The 12,479-nt window shown below is 43.6% G+C and overlaps 1 protein-coding gene across 4 annotated transcripts in view; it reads right to left on the bottom strand.

Moving 5' to 3' along the window:
- Positions 1–12,479, bottom strand: part of TDRD7 (tudor domain containing 7) — a 90,983-nt gene that overhangs the window by 21,068 nt on the left and 57,436 nt on the right. For all 4 annotated transcript variants that reach the window (XM_065907740.1, XM_065907741.1, XM_065907743.1 and 1 more), the window contains 4 exons: positions 9,101–9,287; positions 5,020–5,131; positions 2,874–3,076; positions 651–785 (listed from right to left, as the gene is read on the bottom strand). In XM_065907740.1, the coding sequence (XP_065763812.1) occupies positions 651–785; positions 2,874–3,076; positions 5,020–5,131; positions 9,101–9,287 (637 nt within the window). The remainder of the gene's footprint in view (positions 1–650; positions 786–2,873; positions 3,077–5,019; positions 5,132–9,100; positions 9,288–12,479) is intronic.

The raw sequence follows: 12,479 nt of genomic DNA, 5'->3' as shown, positions 1-12,479 counted from the left end.
GAGTGAAAGTGAAAGTCGCTCAGTCGTGTCTGACTCTTTGCGATCCTATAGACTCTACAGTCCATGGAATTCTCTAGGCCAGAATACTGGAGTGGGTAGCCTTTCCCTTCTCCAGGGGATCTTCCCAACCCAGGGATTGAACCCAGGTCTCCTGCATTACAGGCGGTAAGAAATTATTAAGTATAACTGTAGAACCACATTTACCAGGGTACAGGTTCTCTCAGGGACCATAAGGAGCTTGGGGAATGATGCCGTAGAAGTTTTATTCTCCTTGTCAATTCCATGGTTCTGTCTTTGTCCAGGCAGAGGGGCCAGCTGCACGCGAGGACGGTCACAGGCGGCTGCACTGGAGGCTCCCCAACTGCACCTCGACCCGTCGCCGAGCACGTCCCCTGGGCCACGCCCTGGGCTCAGCAGCCCTGTGACCAGTCCCCACGACCATCCCGTGGGTACTCACTATCACCATCCTCATTCTACACTGCAGAAACCACTGAGGCGTTTTGTTCAAATTCTCAAGTCTGGGATCTTACCCTCTATTTTAGAGATTCTACCTTAAACTGTTCAAAACTCACTACAAGGGTACAATTTAGTGACTCCTCCTGTCTGCAACGCTAGGACTCGTCTTGGGAACAGATGCTGCGCAGCCATACCTTACAGTGGAAGTACTCCTCTATCTTATGCAGCAGGTCGTTGAGCTTGTTCAGACCCTTACAAGGCACCTGGCAGTAGAGAGTGCCGTCGGAGCAGATGTTGGTCACTCTGACGTTGGTGTACATGGCATCAACCTGGAACAAAGGGCACACCACGATGCTGAGAACAGAGTGGGGCTCTCACCTCCCTGAGGGGGTAGACCTGGTTCACTCACAGCCTCTGCATTTCACAATTTTCAAAGCAAGCAGGAGGACAGATAGGATAGAATGAAATTCATAATGCAGATGTGAAAAACTAGCTTGGCTATCTCTCTTTCAAAAGGAGTACCTGCTCTCAGTTGTATCAGGCACAGAGTAGACATTTTGCATGCATTATATTTTAACCACTTTCCCCTGTCTAATAGCCTAAGAGTATCTTTAACTCTGGTTTACTTCTCCCCATTAATTGTGTTGTTGTTCAGCTGTTCAGTCGTATCTGACTCTTTGTGACCCCATGCACTACAGCATGCTAAGCTTCCCTGTCCTCCACCATCTCCTGGAGTTTGCTCAAACTCATGTCCATTGAGTTAATGATGCCATCCAACTATCTCATCCCCTGTAATCCCCTTCTCCTCCTGTCCACAATCTTTCCCAGCATCAGGGTCTTTTCCAATGAGTCAGCTCTTTGCAGCAGGTGGCCAAAGTATTGGAGTTTCAGCATCAGTCCTTCCAGTGAATATTCAGAGTTGATTTCCTTTATGATTGATTGGTTTGAACTCCTTACTGTCCAAGGGACTCTCTTCTCTGGCACCACAATTCAAAAGCATCACTTCTTTGGCACTCAGCCTTCTCTGGGCTTCCCTTGTGGCTCAGCTGGTAAAGAATCTGCCTGCAATGTGGGAGACCTGGGTTTGATCCCTAGGTTGGGAAGATCCCCTGGAGAAGGGAAAGGCTACCCACTCCAGTATTCTGGCCTAGAGAATTCCATGGACTGTATAGTCCATGGGGTTGCAAAGAGTGGGACATGACTGAGTGATTTTCACTTTTACTTTCAGCCTTCTTTATGGTCCAACTCTCACATCTGTACATGATTACTGGAAAAAACCACAGCTTTGACTACACGGAGCTTTGTCAGCAAAGCGATGTCTGTTTTTCAACACGCTGTCTAGGTTTGAGACTACCCTGATGGCTCAGACAGTAAAATATCTGCCTGCAATGAGGGAGACCCAGGTTCAATCCCTGGGTCAGGAAGATCCCCGGGAGAAGGGAATGGCAACCCACTCCAGTGTTCTTGCCTGGAGAATCCCATGGACAGAGGAGCCTGGTGGGCTACAGTCCTTGAGGTCACAAAGAGTCAGACATGACTGAGCAACTAACACTAGGTTTGTCATGGCTTTTCTTCCATGGAGCAAGCGTATATTAATTTTGTGGCTGCAGTCACCATTTGCAGTGATTTTGGCACTCAAGAAAATAATGTCTATTTCTACTGTTTTCCCATCTTTTTGCCACAGAAGGGACTGGATGCCAAGATCTTAGTCCCATTAATTTAGAAAAAGAATTATTATAAAAATATTTTTGCAACATTAACAGAAATGAAAATAAACAACTCTCAAAAGATCAATCCCATTATTAGTCTACTTTCTAATCCTTGCCAATGGCCCACATGAATTTTAGTAACTTTAAAAAAACAGAAAAGGTTTAGTTTTAGCCACTTTTAGTCAAATCATAAAATGAAGTATGAAGGCAATTCACTGTTGTGCTATTGATAATTATTAAAACAATATTTTCCCAATGTTGTTATGAAGTTTCTAAAATAATCATTTTTGACACCTAATCCTATTCTTTAGAGTGGCTGCTCCATGATTTATTTAAAGGTGTCCTTTCCTGCAGACATCTATGTTCTTTACATTTTAAAAATGTTAAAGCTAGCAATTCAATGTACATCTTCACTGATCTAATTTTCCCTTCTTTTGAATTATCTTCCCTTATATTTGCAAAATAATTTCATATAAAATTAATATATGCTGTTTGTAGGAACTTGAAAATAAAATTAAAATCCAATTCTTAACAATTACTATTCATGTTTTGGCATTTCCCCCCACTTTTAACTCCCCTCTATCCTTTTTTCTCAATACATATGTATTCTGTCTCTATCTAATGTTAGCCTAAAATGTACCGCATTCAATTCTGGTGAATTTCTTTCCTGTGATATGTGTGAACAGACAATAGGGGTCACGGTGGTACCTGAAGGTGAACCTCTAGTGACTTGTCACATATGGCCTTTAAGCACATGGCATTGATGTTGATGTCATCTTCTCCTGAGGTATCATACAGAACAACCAGTGGAATGTCAGTTTTTTCAAGTATTTCCACTGCAAAGATCTTCCCACAAGTTAAAGATTCCACCACTTTCACTAAGTCAGGATCATCACTTAGAACTTCCAACCCTGAAAAATATTGAATATTTAAATCTCTATTTAATTAGAAGAAACATTTTAAGATACATTGACTGTATTCATTCTGGCTACTTATTACAATTATGAATCTGCTACAAAATTCTGAAATTTTATAGGGAAGCTTTGTTTTACAAACTTCTTTGTAGTATATCCAGCCTTAGGTTTAAAAATATTCATTATAATGTGAGAGTCTTTTTGAATGATCACGCTAGCTGCAGGCAATATTACATACAGCAAGAAGAGAAGCTGATGATCAATCTGAATTTCTATCTTAGGAGAAATAGCCTTCACTTTATATACAAGCACATATTTAAAACAAAGAGACTAATGCATATAAAAAATTAGCAACCAATTATGTGTTATAGTCATGGATTTGTAACATTCTCCTTAGAAGTATAACCTTGGTGTTTTTTTCTTTTTTTCAGTTTCTAAGTAAGTATACACAATTATTTCTTTCACAAAATTTAGACAGCCTCCCCATTCCCTTTCTTTTCAAGTACACCATGATGGCACTGAGAATACCAAAGAACTTTCTGATTTATGAAAGAAATATTAAATACTGTTTAATGTAATATGGGTATTAGGTGAATTTTATCATAGTCTACTTATTCTTTATTCTTAGAAAATTGTAATTTCATAGATCATATATATGACCACTCAAAGTTAATCTATTAAACAAATTAAACTAGGACATCACTTCCCCAATGGTACTACAGTGTCTATTTCTATGTTTTCCCCCTTTAAATCCATAAACAAAAGTTCACAGACTCCTTATGACCTACTTTTCTCTTGTTCTTATCCTGCTTTCCATAGCTAAGTTTCTATGAAACCTTTCATTTCAGCATCCTAAATCTTCACCTGTGCTCCTGGTATGTTCTTTTCAAACTAACTTCCACAGGTTTGTCACAAGATTTTAAAGTTACTCAAGACGTATCTCACAGACAGAGCCGAACCCAGCTCCTCTGACACAGAGACTCAGCCCTGCTGGGAGAAGGTATCTCTTCACAGGTCTAATTTCGTGAAAACAATTTTGATCATTTTCTGAATCTAGCTCCAGCTCTCCTGCATGATGCACACATTATTTCCATGCCTTTCCTCAACATTAACGTTTGTCCCCCATACTTTTAGGCCATCCCGACACGTCATCCTCACACACATGCATTCCTCCATGCCTCCTCAAGGAGGGGAAAAAAAGAGAGTGGTACTTGATAGTACCAGAGCCTGACCGCGACCTACAGCCAGGCTCGTGCTTGAGGGCGTGAGAGGGTGCTCCACGGTGATGAGCAGCACCGGCAGGGTCTAGCTGGGCAGAAGGCTGGGACTCACGTCACAACGGGCTGGATGACACAACTTAAACTGAGCAAATCCCACGACACAGGGCCTCGAGGAGCTGCTGCTAGGGCAGCCAGGGCAGCAACTACCAAACCCTCTCAGGTGTCCAGTAGATTTCTGAATAGTAACACCAGATATGCTATATGTTATGTACGGTGGTGGTTTGAATGGTGGTTTAGTCGCTAAGTCGTGTCCGACTCTTTGCGACCCCACGGACTATAGCCTGCCAGGCTCCTCTGTCCATGGGATTCTCCAGGCAAGAATACTGGGGTGGGTTGCCATTTCCTTCTCCAGGGGATCTTCCCAACCCAGGAATCGAACCCGGGTCTCCTGCACTGTGGGCAGATTCTTTACCAACTGAGCTATGGGGGAAGCCCACATGTTACGTATAATGCAACAAAAATATATAAAAACATTATAACATTTGTATAATGATCATATCCTATAGAAAGAACATTAAACATGAATTTAATTATACCTTTCAAGAAATAACACATTTTAACACCTGGAAATACTCAGTATGCTTTAGGATTTAACTACCCCAAAGTACAATGGTAATACACACCAAAGTGGAGAGCTCTTTTAAAAAAGTTTCTTTTTACCTGCGAGTTTACACTTTGTAGCTTGGAATGAGAGTGAACAGAACTTCGGGTTCAATCTGTATGCTTTGCTCTTTTCAACATTTTCACTAAAACCATAGTCAACATAGCACACCTAATGATAACAGAAACAACGTTTAGGTTCAAATAAAATTCTTTATCCTTACTTCTTAAAAAAAAAACTCACGATGCACTTAATTGGCTTCAGTTTGCTCCTTTGCCAACCGGGAGCAGAGGGAGGACCGCGGAGCTCCGACGCCTTCCGTTACCAGCTTGTCAGCAGCACACGTGTCTGCTCTGCCATCCCTGGCTGCTCCACTCTTGCCCTACTATCATAATGCCTACATCACCTCCTTCTTTTCTGATTTGCACCCCTCCATTATTTGTTTCTAGAGGAGGTACACACTGGGGTATCTGTCAGATTCTATACCCCCAAAGCAGCACTTATGATGGCCTGCTCTCAGCTGTTATGCTCCCAGGGAGTGAGATATTGTCCATGACAGCAAGGATGTTACAGCTGGGTAACATGAAATCCTACACTGTAAAAGTAGACAATTCTGTTTTTTCTCAGGGTTGAGAAGCTGGGTTAGGCTTCCATGCAGCTCAGGAAAAGATCCCAAGTCTGCTGGACAGAGTTCTGCATTTACAGAAACCTGCATGATGCTTTCTCATCACCAACACTGAGGGCCTGGACAGTATGTTTAGTGTATTAATAAAACTTTATTTGAAAAGGACTATATAACCAAAGCATTTTCCCTTTTGGAGAAAAATAAAATCTAGAGACCTTAAGCTTTGATTTATAATGACACCTAGGAATAGGAGGGAAAGTGCACGCTTCCCTAATTACAGCAGATTATAGTTATTACAAAAACAAGACAAAACAAATCAGGGCAAAGGCATGGAAAAGAAATACCAAGTAATATGGAGTTTTGCTTTCTGCAGTAAAATAAAGTCCACAACTTCTGAGTACTGAGATTCTGCTATTAAGTATAAAAACCAAAAACTCTCCCCCATCAGAGAATCTAAGGAAGAAAAGCACAGAGAGACAACTGAAGTCTCCCCGGCCACCTGGTAACTGGGGCTGTGGGGCTTGTGTATCCCAGGTTGAAAAGGGTCATCTGTTGGAGCTCAGATCTTGACTCCATGCTCCCTGAGGCCTCAATCCCTGGCAGGGTTCCCACACTGCAGCCAGCAACTTCTCCAACCCCAAATTAGCACCTGCATTTCCTTCCCCAAAACCTCAGGATTCACGCAGCTTTTGTTTCCTTTAATAGTAATCACCACCCACAACCTGGATTCTGCTCTTCCTAGGCCCAAAATGGAGACAACGTGTTCTGAGAATAGAACATAATATGTGAAATCATGATTCCTGGGCAATTCAGAATGTAATCCCAGCAGCAAGAGACAAAAGAATACTGTTCTAAATTCTTCCAAGGGCTTCTGTAACTCTGAAGCTTTTCTTCTCTTTCTTTATTCTTTGGAATCACGATACCAGGTATTCGCATGTCAGCTGTGGTTCATAAAACATTTGCCCGTGGACGTCCGGCTAGACTCTCACTGCCCTTCCGCCCCTGGATGAGCACAAGCAGGCTGACTATCCTGGCCGTGGGCCCCAGTCCGTTCCTGGCTCTCTGGCTCCCTCAAGTGGCCACAGGCCTCACAGTGCCCTCTGAGTAATAACCAGCAGACACCTCTGCGATGTGCGTCTGGACCAGGTCAAACTGGCACCAACCTGAGGGGTGACCGCCAGTTCCTGTTCCTCATGTTCACCAAAATCTGTGGAAATCAAGGAGGGAATGGATACTTGCCGTCAGGCACAGAAAAAGTCAAGAGAAACAAGACTTGTTGAGTAGCTAGTGTTTCTCCTAGGAAGGGGTAAAATTCATCTTTGTCTGGTTCACGGGGATATGGGAACAAGATCAGGCCAGGATTGCCACAACTACTGCTATCTTAAAGAGCTTACTATCTACAACACACTAAGCTACCCCTTTGATTCCTAACACCAGCCCACAGCTCTCAGAAGCAATGGCACAGCCTGCTGCTTCCTGTGCTGTCTTCCTTCCATGAGGCACTTCCGTGTTCTGGTTCCCATAACATGGTCCTCTTGGTATTCCTCATTCTGTGGCCATTCTCACAGTCTCCTTTGCTCCTCCCATGCCCACCATCTAAATGCTGACGTGTTTCAGAGCCTGGTTCTGGGTCCCCTTCTCTGCTCTACGGGTGATTCTTCCTGTAGGTGACCTGACCCAGTCCCAGGGCTTCAAGTGGCACCTATATGCCGATGCCCCGCCTCTGGTTCTGACTTCTCCCTGAGCTCCAGGCTCATCCAGGTGAAATCAGATAGCTATTCTCAAACCTAATAGGTCCTACAAAATTCTTGATTTTCCTATGTATTGATTCTTCTCCCTGACTTCCCAGTTTCAATAAATGGCATGACCATCCACCCAGTTGCTCAAGTCCTGAACTCATCAGCCATCCTGAACCTTCTCCTTCCTTCTCTTCCACATCCAAAGAATTAGTGTCCTATCAGTTCTACCTCCAAACACATCCTGAGTCTGTCTTGTTACCTCTGGCTCCACTGTTTCCACCCTAATTCAGGTTGCAGCTGCTGGTTACTACAACAGGCAACTAACTGGTCTTACTTTTGATCTCTGCCCTACACTACAACCTATGCCCCACACCACAACCTATGCCCCCCACAGGCACTGGAACAACCTTCGAAGCAAGTAAACCAGATAACATCTCCCTGCTTATCCCTTCCTTCACAGTTATTTTCTATTGCAGCACCCTGGTTATTTCCTTCACTGCTTTTCACTGCCTTTTCATTTATTGTATACTTGTGCATTATCTGTCTTTTTTTACTAGCATAAAAGCTTCTCGAGAACAAGCCTTGTCAGTCTTGTCTCTTTCCCTAAGACAATGGAAAAAAGTGAATGAAAAGTATAACAGGCAGATACTAGCATGATGATAGTGTCTGATTTTATAGGTAAGGAATCAGAGAAGTCCCAAGGTCACACAGCTAGAAGTGGCAGAGTTGGGACTCAAACTCAGGTCTGACTGACTTCCAGAGTTTAAATTCCCACAGCAGAGATAAGGAAGGAAGCGAGGCCCAAGTGATTTTTGCCCTGTAGATCTCAGACTGGGGGATGTCCTTGTGGAGGATCTGCAGTGTTTATCATAAACCCTGACGCACTCTTAACATATCATCAGGGTTTGTACGCTTCTTCTCTTCCTAAGCAATCCCTGTGCCTTCAGGCAGCTAAGTTTTGAACGTCCTAAGGGCAGGGAAACAGTCAGGAAGTGGAATGAAGCTGAGCTAACATCTAGGACAGTTACCCCCATCACCCAGAGGTCACTCAGGCTTCTCACCACACACACGGCAGCGACAGGGCCACCCCCTGACTGGGGCCCCAGGCGGCTAGACTTCCCACCCCCTCAGCGCTAAGCATTCTAAGACGTGCTAACCCTGATTTCCAGAGTTCAGACAAAACGGTGCCTTGAGGAGCAAGTTCTCATTCTGGGTCTCTAAGGTGAAGGAAAGAAAAGGCAGCAAGAGCAGGGGCTGGTCGCCATGAACGCGGCCAAGTCTGGAAGTACTGGAGCCTCTGATGGAAGAGACTAGTGAAAGAGCCCTCTGACCTTTCCGAGATGACCAGGAGGGCAAGACTTGGGGCACGGTCGAGTTTTATCTGGGGTTCCCCTCAGCTGGCTGTGCAAGAGAGGACAGAATGTCATCTCTTCCAATCTGTATGCTTTCCCTCATTTCCAAGTACTGACCTTGATAAGAAGCCCACAGAGCTCTGATCAGTATTCATCAGGTAACCCTGAGGAATACGAATACAGGTTTGTTTGTTTGTTTTCCTGATTAATTACATCATGGGTTATGGTATTCCAATGGAGAAGAATTTTTTTCTTTGTTTAAACTAAAACTCTAAGATAATATAACTACCACTGACTTAAAAGCTGACAGGGATAATTATTATTATTTTTAACTTCTGGAGGAAACTACATACAGTTAGAGGATACAATATTAGAAGCAATATTTTCATTTGAAAAGTAATGTGCTTGTCTTCATAACGCTTGCCTTTATCTTGCCCTCTTCTGTTGAAATGACCTGGGCTCGTAACCAAGCATCCTCTTCAGCATTTACAGCCAGCAGCTGGCCAACCTGCACCGTCTGGACTGGGGTGACCTTAGGATTCTTACTGTAGTACTCCTTCATCTCATCTTCCATTAATTCTTGAGCAGCAGAGTAGTCTTTGCCCACGTACCTGAATTAAAGGAAAAGAACACAGATGAAGCAAGCTGGAAGAAGGAAAGCTACAGGAATTCATTAATATTACTCTGTTTTTCTACTGTCATCTTTGGTGCCAGGCTCATATTTGCTTACATCAACAGGGAGGAGAATGTGGATTTAGTAAACATTTATATCTTGAAAAAGGAGAATGCAATACTGTGGATCATAAAACAAGACCAAAGTCCAACACACCACAAAGCAGAGCAAATGTTCAACAACAATGCAATGACCTAGCAGATGTAACAGTAAGCAGTCAAGGAGTTTTAGAGGAGGACTAGGCAGAGAGAAGACTCAAGGGAAAGGAAGAGAGAAAGTGGAAAGAAAGACACCAGAGGAGGCCTGATGAGCAGGAATCAACTTGAGATTCCGACTCAGGCTGCTGGAGATTTGTGTGGATTACTGAGAAGAAAATCTAGTTAGTAGTTCTGCCTTAACTAAGGTGCATATGGACAAGTCTCAAGCTCTGAAAAACCAATGAAACTTAACTTCTCCAAGAGAAAAACAGACCCTAGAAAATAAACAAAATCATGTGACAATCCCTCCCTCCAACTTACTGAACAAATCACATCAAATTGCTGAGTTCTGACACCCTTAAAGAGATGACATGTTTTAGATAAATGCCTCTTTAAATTGTACGCTTCCTAAGAAAAATTATTTTTCAGGATACTCTTCTACCTCCTTCTATAATTTTCTGCTATTGATAACTGCAATCACCTTGTCCCAGTTCACAATTCTCCTTTCTGCCATAAATAGGCTGTTGTTTCCTTGGCCCTAAGTACTCAGAGACAATTCCAACAAAGGCCTCCTTCCAGAATGGAAAACCTGGCAAATCAAGTGTGGCTCCTGTAACAGGAGCTATCTCAGCCATGGGATGAAACTTTTTGAGTTTTAAGGCTATGCTGCACCAGCACTAGAGTCCCCTGGCTAGGGAGATGGGGATATGCCACAAGAACAGGGCTTTCTGAACTGTTTCAGCTTCTACTTGGGGCCCAAAGAGTCCTATTAGAGCTTAAAGAAACTATTCCTTTAGGAGTGTCTTTCTATTACCAAGTTACCTTCTTGGTAACTACTAGCAGGGTAGAAAACGCTAGAGTCAACCTATTTGTTACTAGCAGAAAAGAAGCTTTTAAAAGTCCTACACAGAATGGAAATAATGCCTCTTTGGGAGGCAAAGTCACATATGACATGCATATTATTCACTCCATACGCTAACATTTGTTTATTGAGCTCTACAAATGTGAAGGTACTGGCTGCACTCTTGGCTCTGGGGTCTCCTAGGACATCTGCACCTCTGCCTGAGTGCCCTTTCCTGGGACCTAGAGTCTCATGGGGGCTCCTGGTAGCAATGCAGTCCTGGATGTTCCACTGGCAGAGGCCTAGCTCCAGCCGTAGTTTGGTGGTTTGCCTAGCATGGGATCCTGCCAGGAAGGAGGACGGTGGTGAGAAGCAGCATGAGCTCTGCAGGCAGCTTGTGCTCTCTGCAGCCACCGGCAGAGAACGATGCTAGTAGCTACGTGCCTTGCGGGGGATAGGGAGGTAATGTTACAGCTGGTTTAATAGTGGGTGTTGGCAAGAATGAGGTCATTACCCCAAATTACCTGAGCAAGTGAACAAAGAACGATATGTAGGCCCACTTAGGTGGGCCACAAATAAAGGTTATACAAAGTTAATTTCTGAGATTGTTGACAACAGATTCCCATACTTGACCTAAGGGTCCCCCCACAGCACCTCTGTGTAACTTTGTGAGTTACTCGCCTACCGGTTTCCAGAGTCTACTGCCTGCCTGGGTAAAGCTAAGGGCTCAGCCTGCCGGATCTGCTCAGTCTTCAGGGTAGCTGGGGGCTACCAATGACCGAGGGCGGATAGCACCTACCATGCTCGCTGGCTGCCTGCCACCCTGCTGAACACACGGAATGCTGACACTGGGATTCTAATTTATACTGAAAAAGCAGATCCAGGTAAACCAGAGGACCCCGGACCTAATCATCCTGGAGTAGACTGGAACCCTCCTAATGAAGTCTTGGAACTGATCCAGATTCCTGCCAACTCTTGGGAAGAACTTAAGAAATCACATGATTGATTCAGTCCAGTGCTGGGTGACTGGTCTCTGAAAGTGGCCTCAGTGACTACTGGTAACACAAACCCAAGGATCCTGCCAAGGAAGCAGATTTAGACTTTTTCCTTTATAACATCAAATGGTAAATGTTGGCAATGTGCTCAACATCCTTCCTTAACCTCAATTTATTAGTGACCCACAGTGGGAACCCAAACCCTCAGCAAGCGCTTTCTATCCTCAGCCCACACTTCACCTTTCAAATAAAAGCTCCATGCATTTACCACCCCTATATAAAACAGACCTCAACAAAGCTTCAGCATGTTTGAGTTTTAACATTCAAAGATACTTGATTCTCACTTCTTTACCAGACTTAGTTTGTTCAGATAGAATAGCTTTAATAGTTTTGCTGCAATATTTTATTAAAGAACTTGGCCACAATTCTTTGTGGCCTTTCTTTGGGTCTTCCCAGCTCAGCTACGACCCTAAGGAGGAGGGAGAGCCCACACCACAAGGGACATTTTGGTTGAGGGAGCCTGGACCTGTTCTGCTTCAGCCTTTGCCCAGTCTGTCTATCCACAGCCACACCTTGGGCTGCTCCTTCTGGAGATCCAGCTCTACTGGTTCCTGTTGTTTATCCCAAGTCAGAAAGGGCAAATTACTGTCTTTCATTTCCTATATAGTCTGCATTTTCTCCAAAAGTCTGCAACAACTGCCTGGAGGTGGACTTTTTTTTTTTTTTTTTTTAATAATTTCAGTAATCATTAGCCACTTAAGCAATAATTCCTTCTCCCAGGCAATGATATCAAAAGGCTCAAGGAGCATACAGAATGATCTCTGTCTATTTCCAAGGTAAACCATTCAATATCACAGTATTCTAAGTCTATGCCCCAACCAGTAATGCTGAAGAAGTTGAAGTTGAACGGTTCTATGAAGACCTACAAGACCTGCTAGAACTAACACGAAAAAAAGATGTCTTTTTCATCATAGGGCACTAGAATGCAAAGGTAGGAAGTCAAGAGTTACCTGGAGTAACAAGCAAATTTGGCCTTGGAGAACAAAATGAAGAGGGCAAAGGCTAACAGCATTTTTCTAAGAGAACACATGGTCATA

Source organism: Muntiacus reevesi, chromosome 17 (genome assembly GCF_963930625.1).
Source record: "Muntiacus reevesi chromosome 17, mMunRee1.1, whole genome shotgun sequence".
Lineage (NCBI taxonomy): Eukaryota > Metazoa > Chordata > Mammalia > Artiodactyla > Cervidae > Muntiacus > Muntiacus reevesi.
The sequence above is the reverse complement of the archived record's forward strand: the minus strand, read 5'-3'. Positions and strand labels throughout refer to the sequence as shown.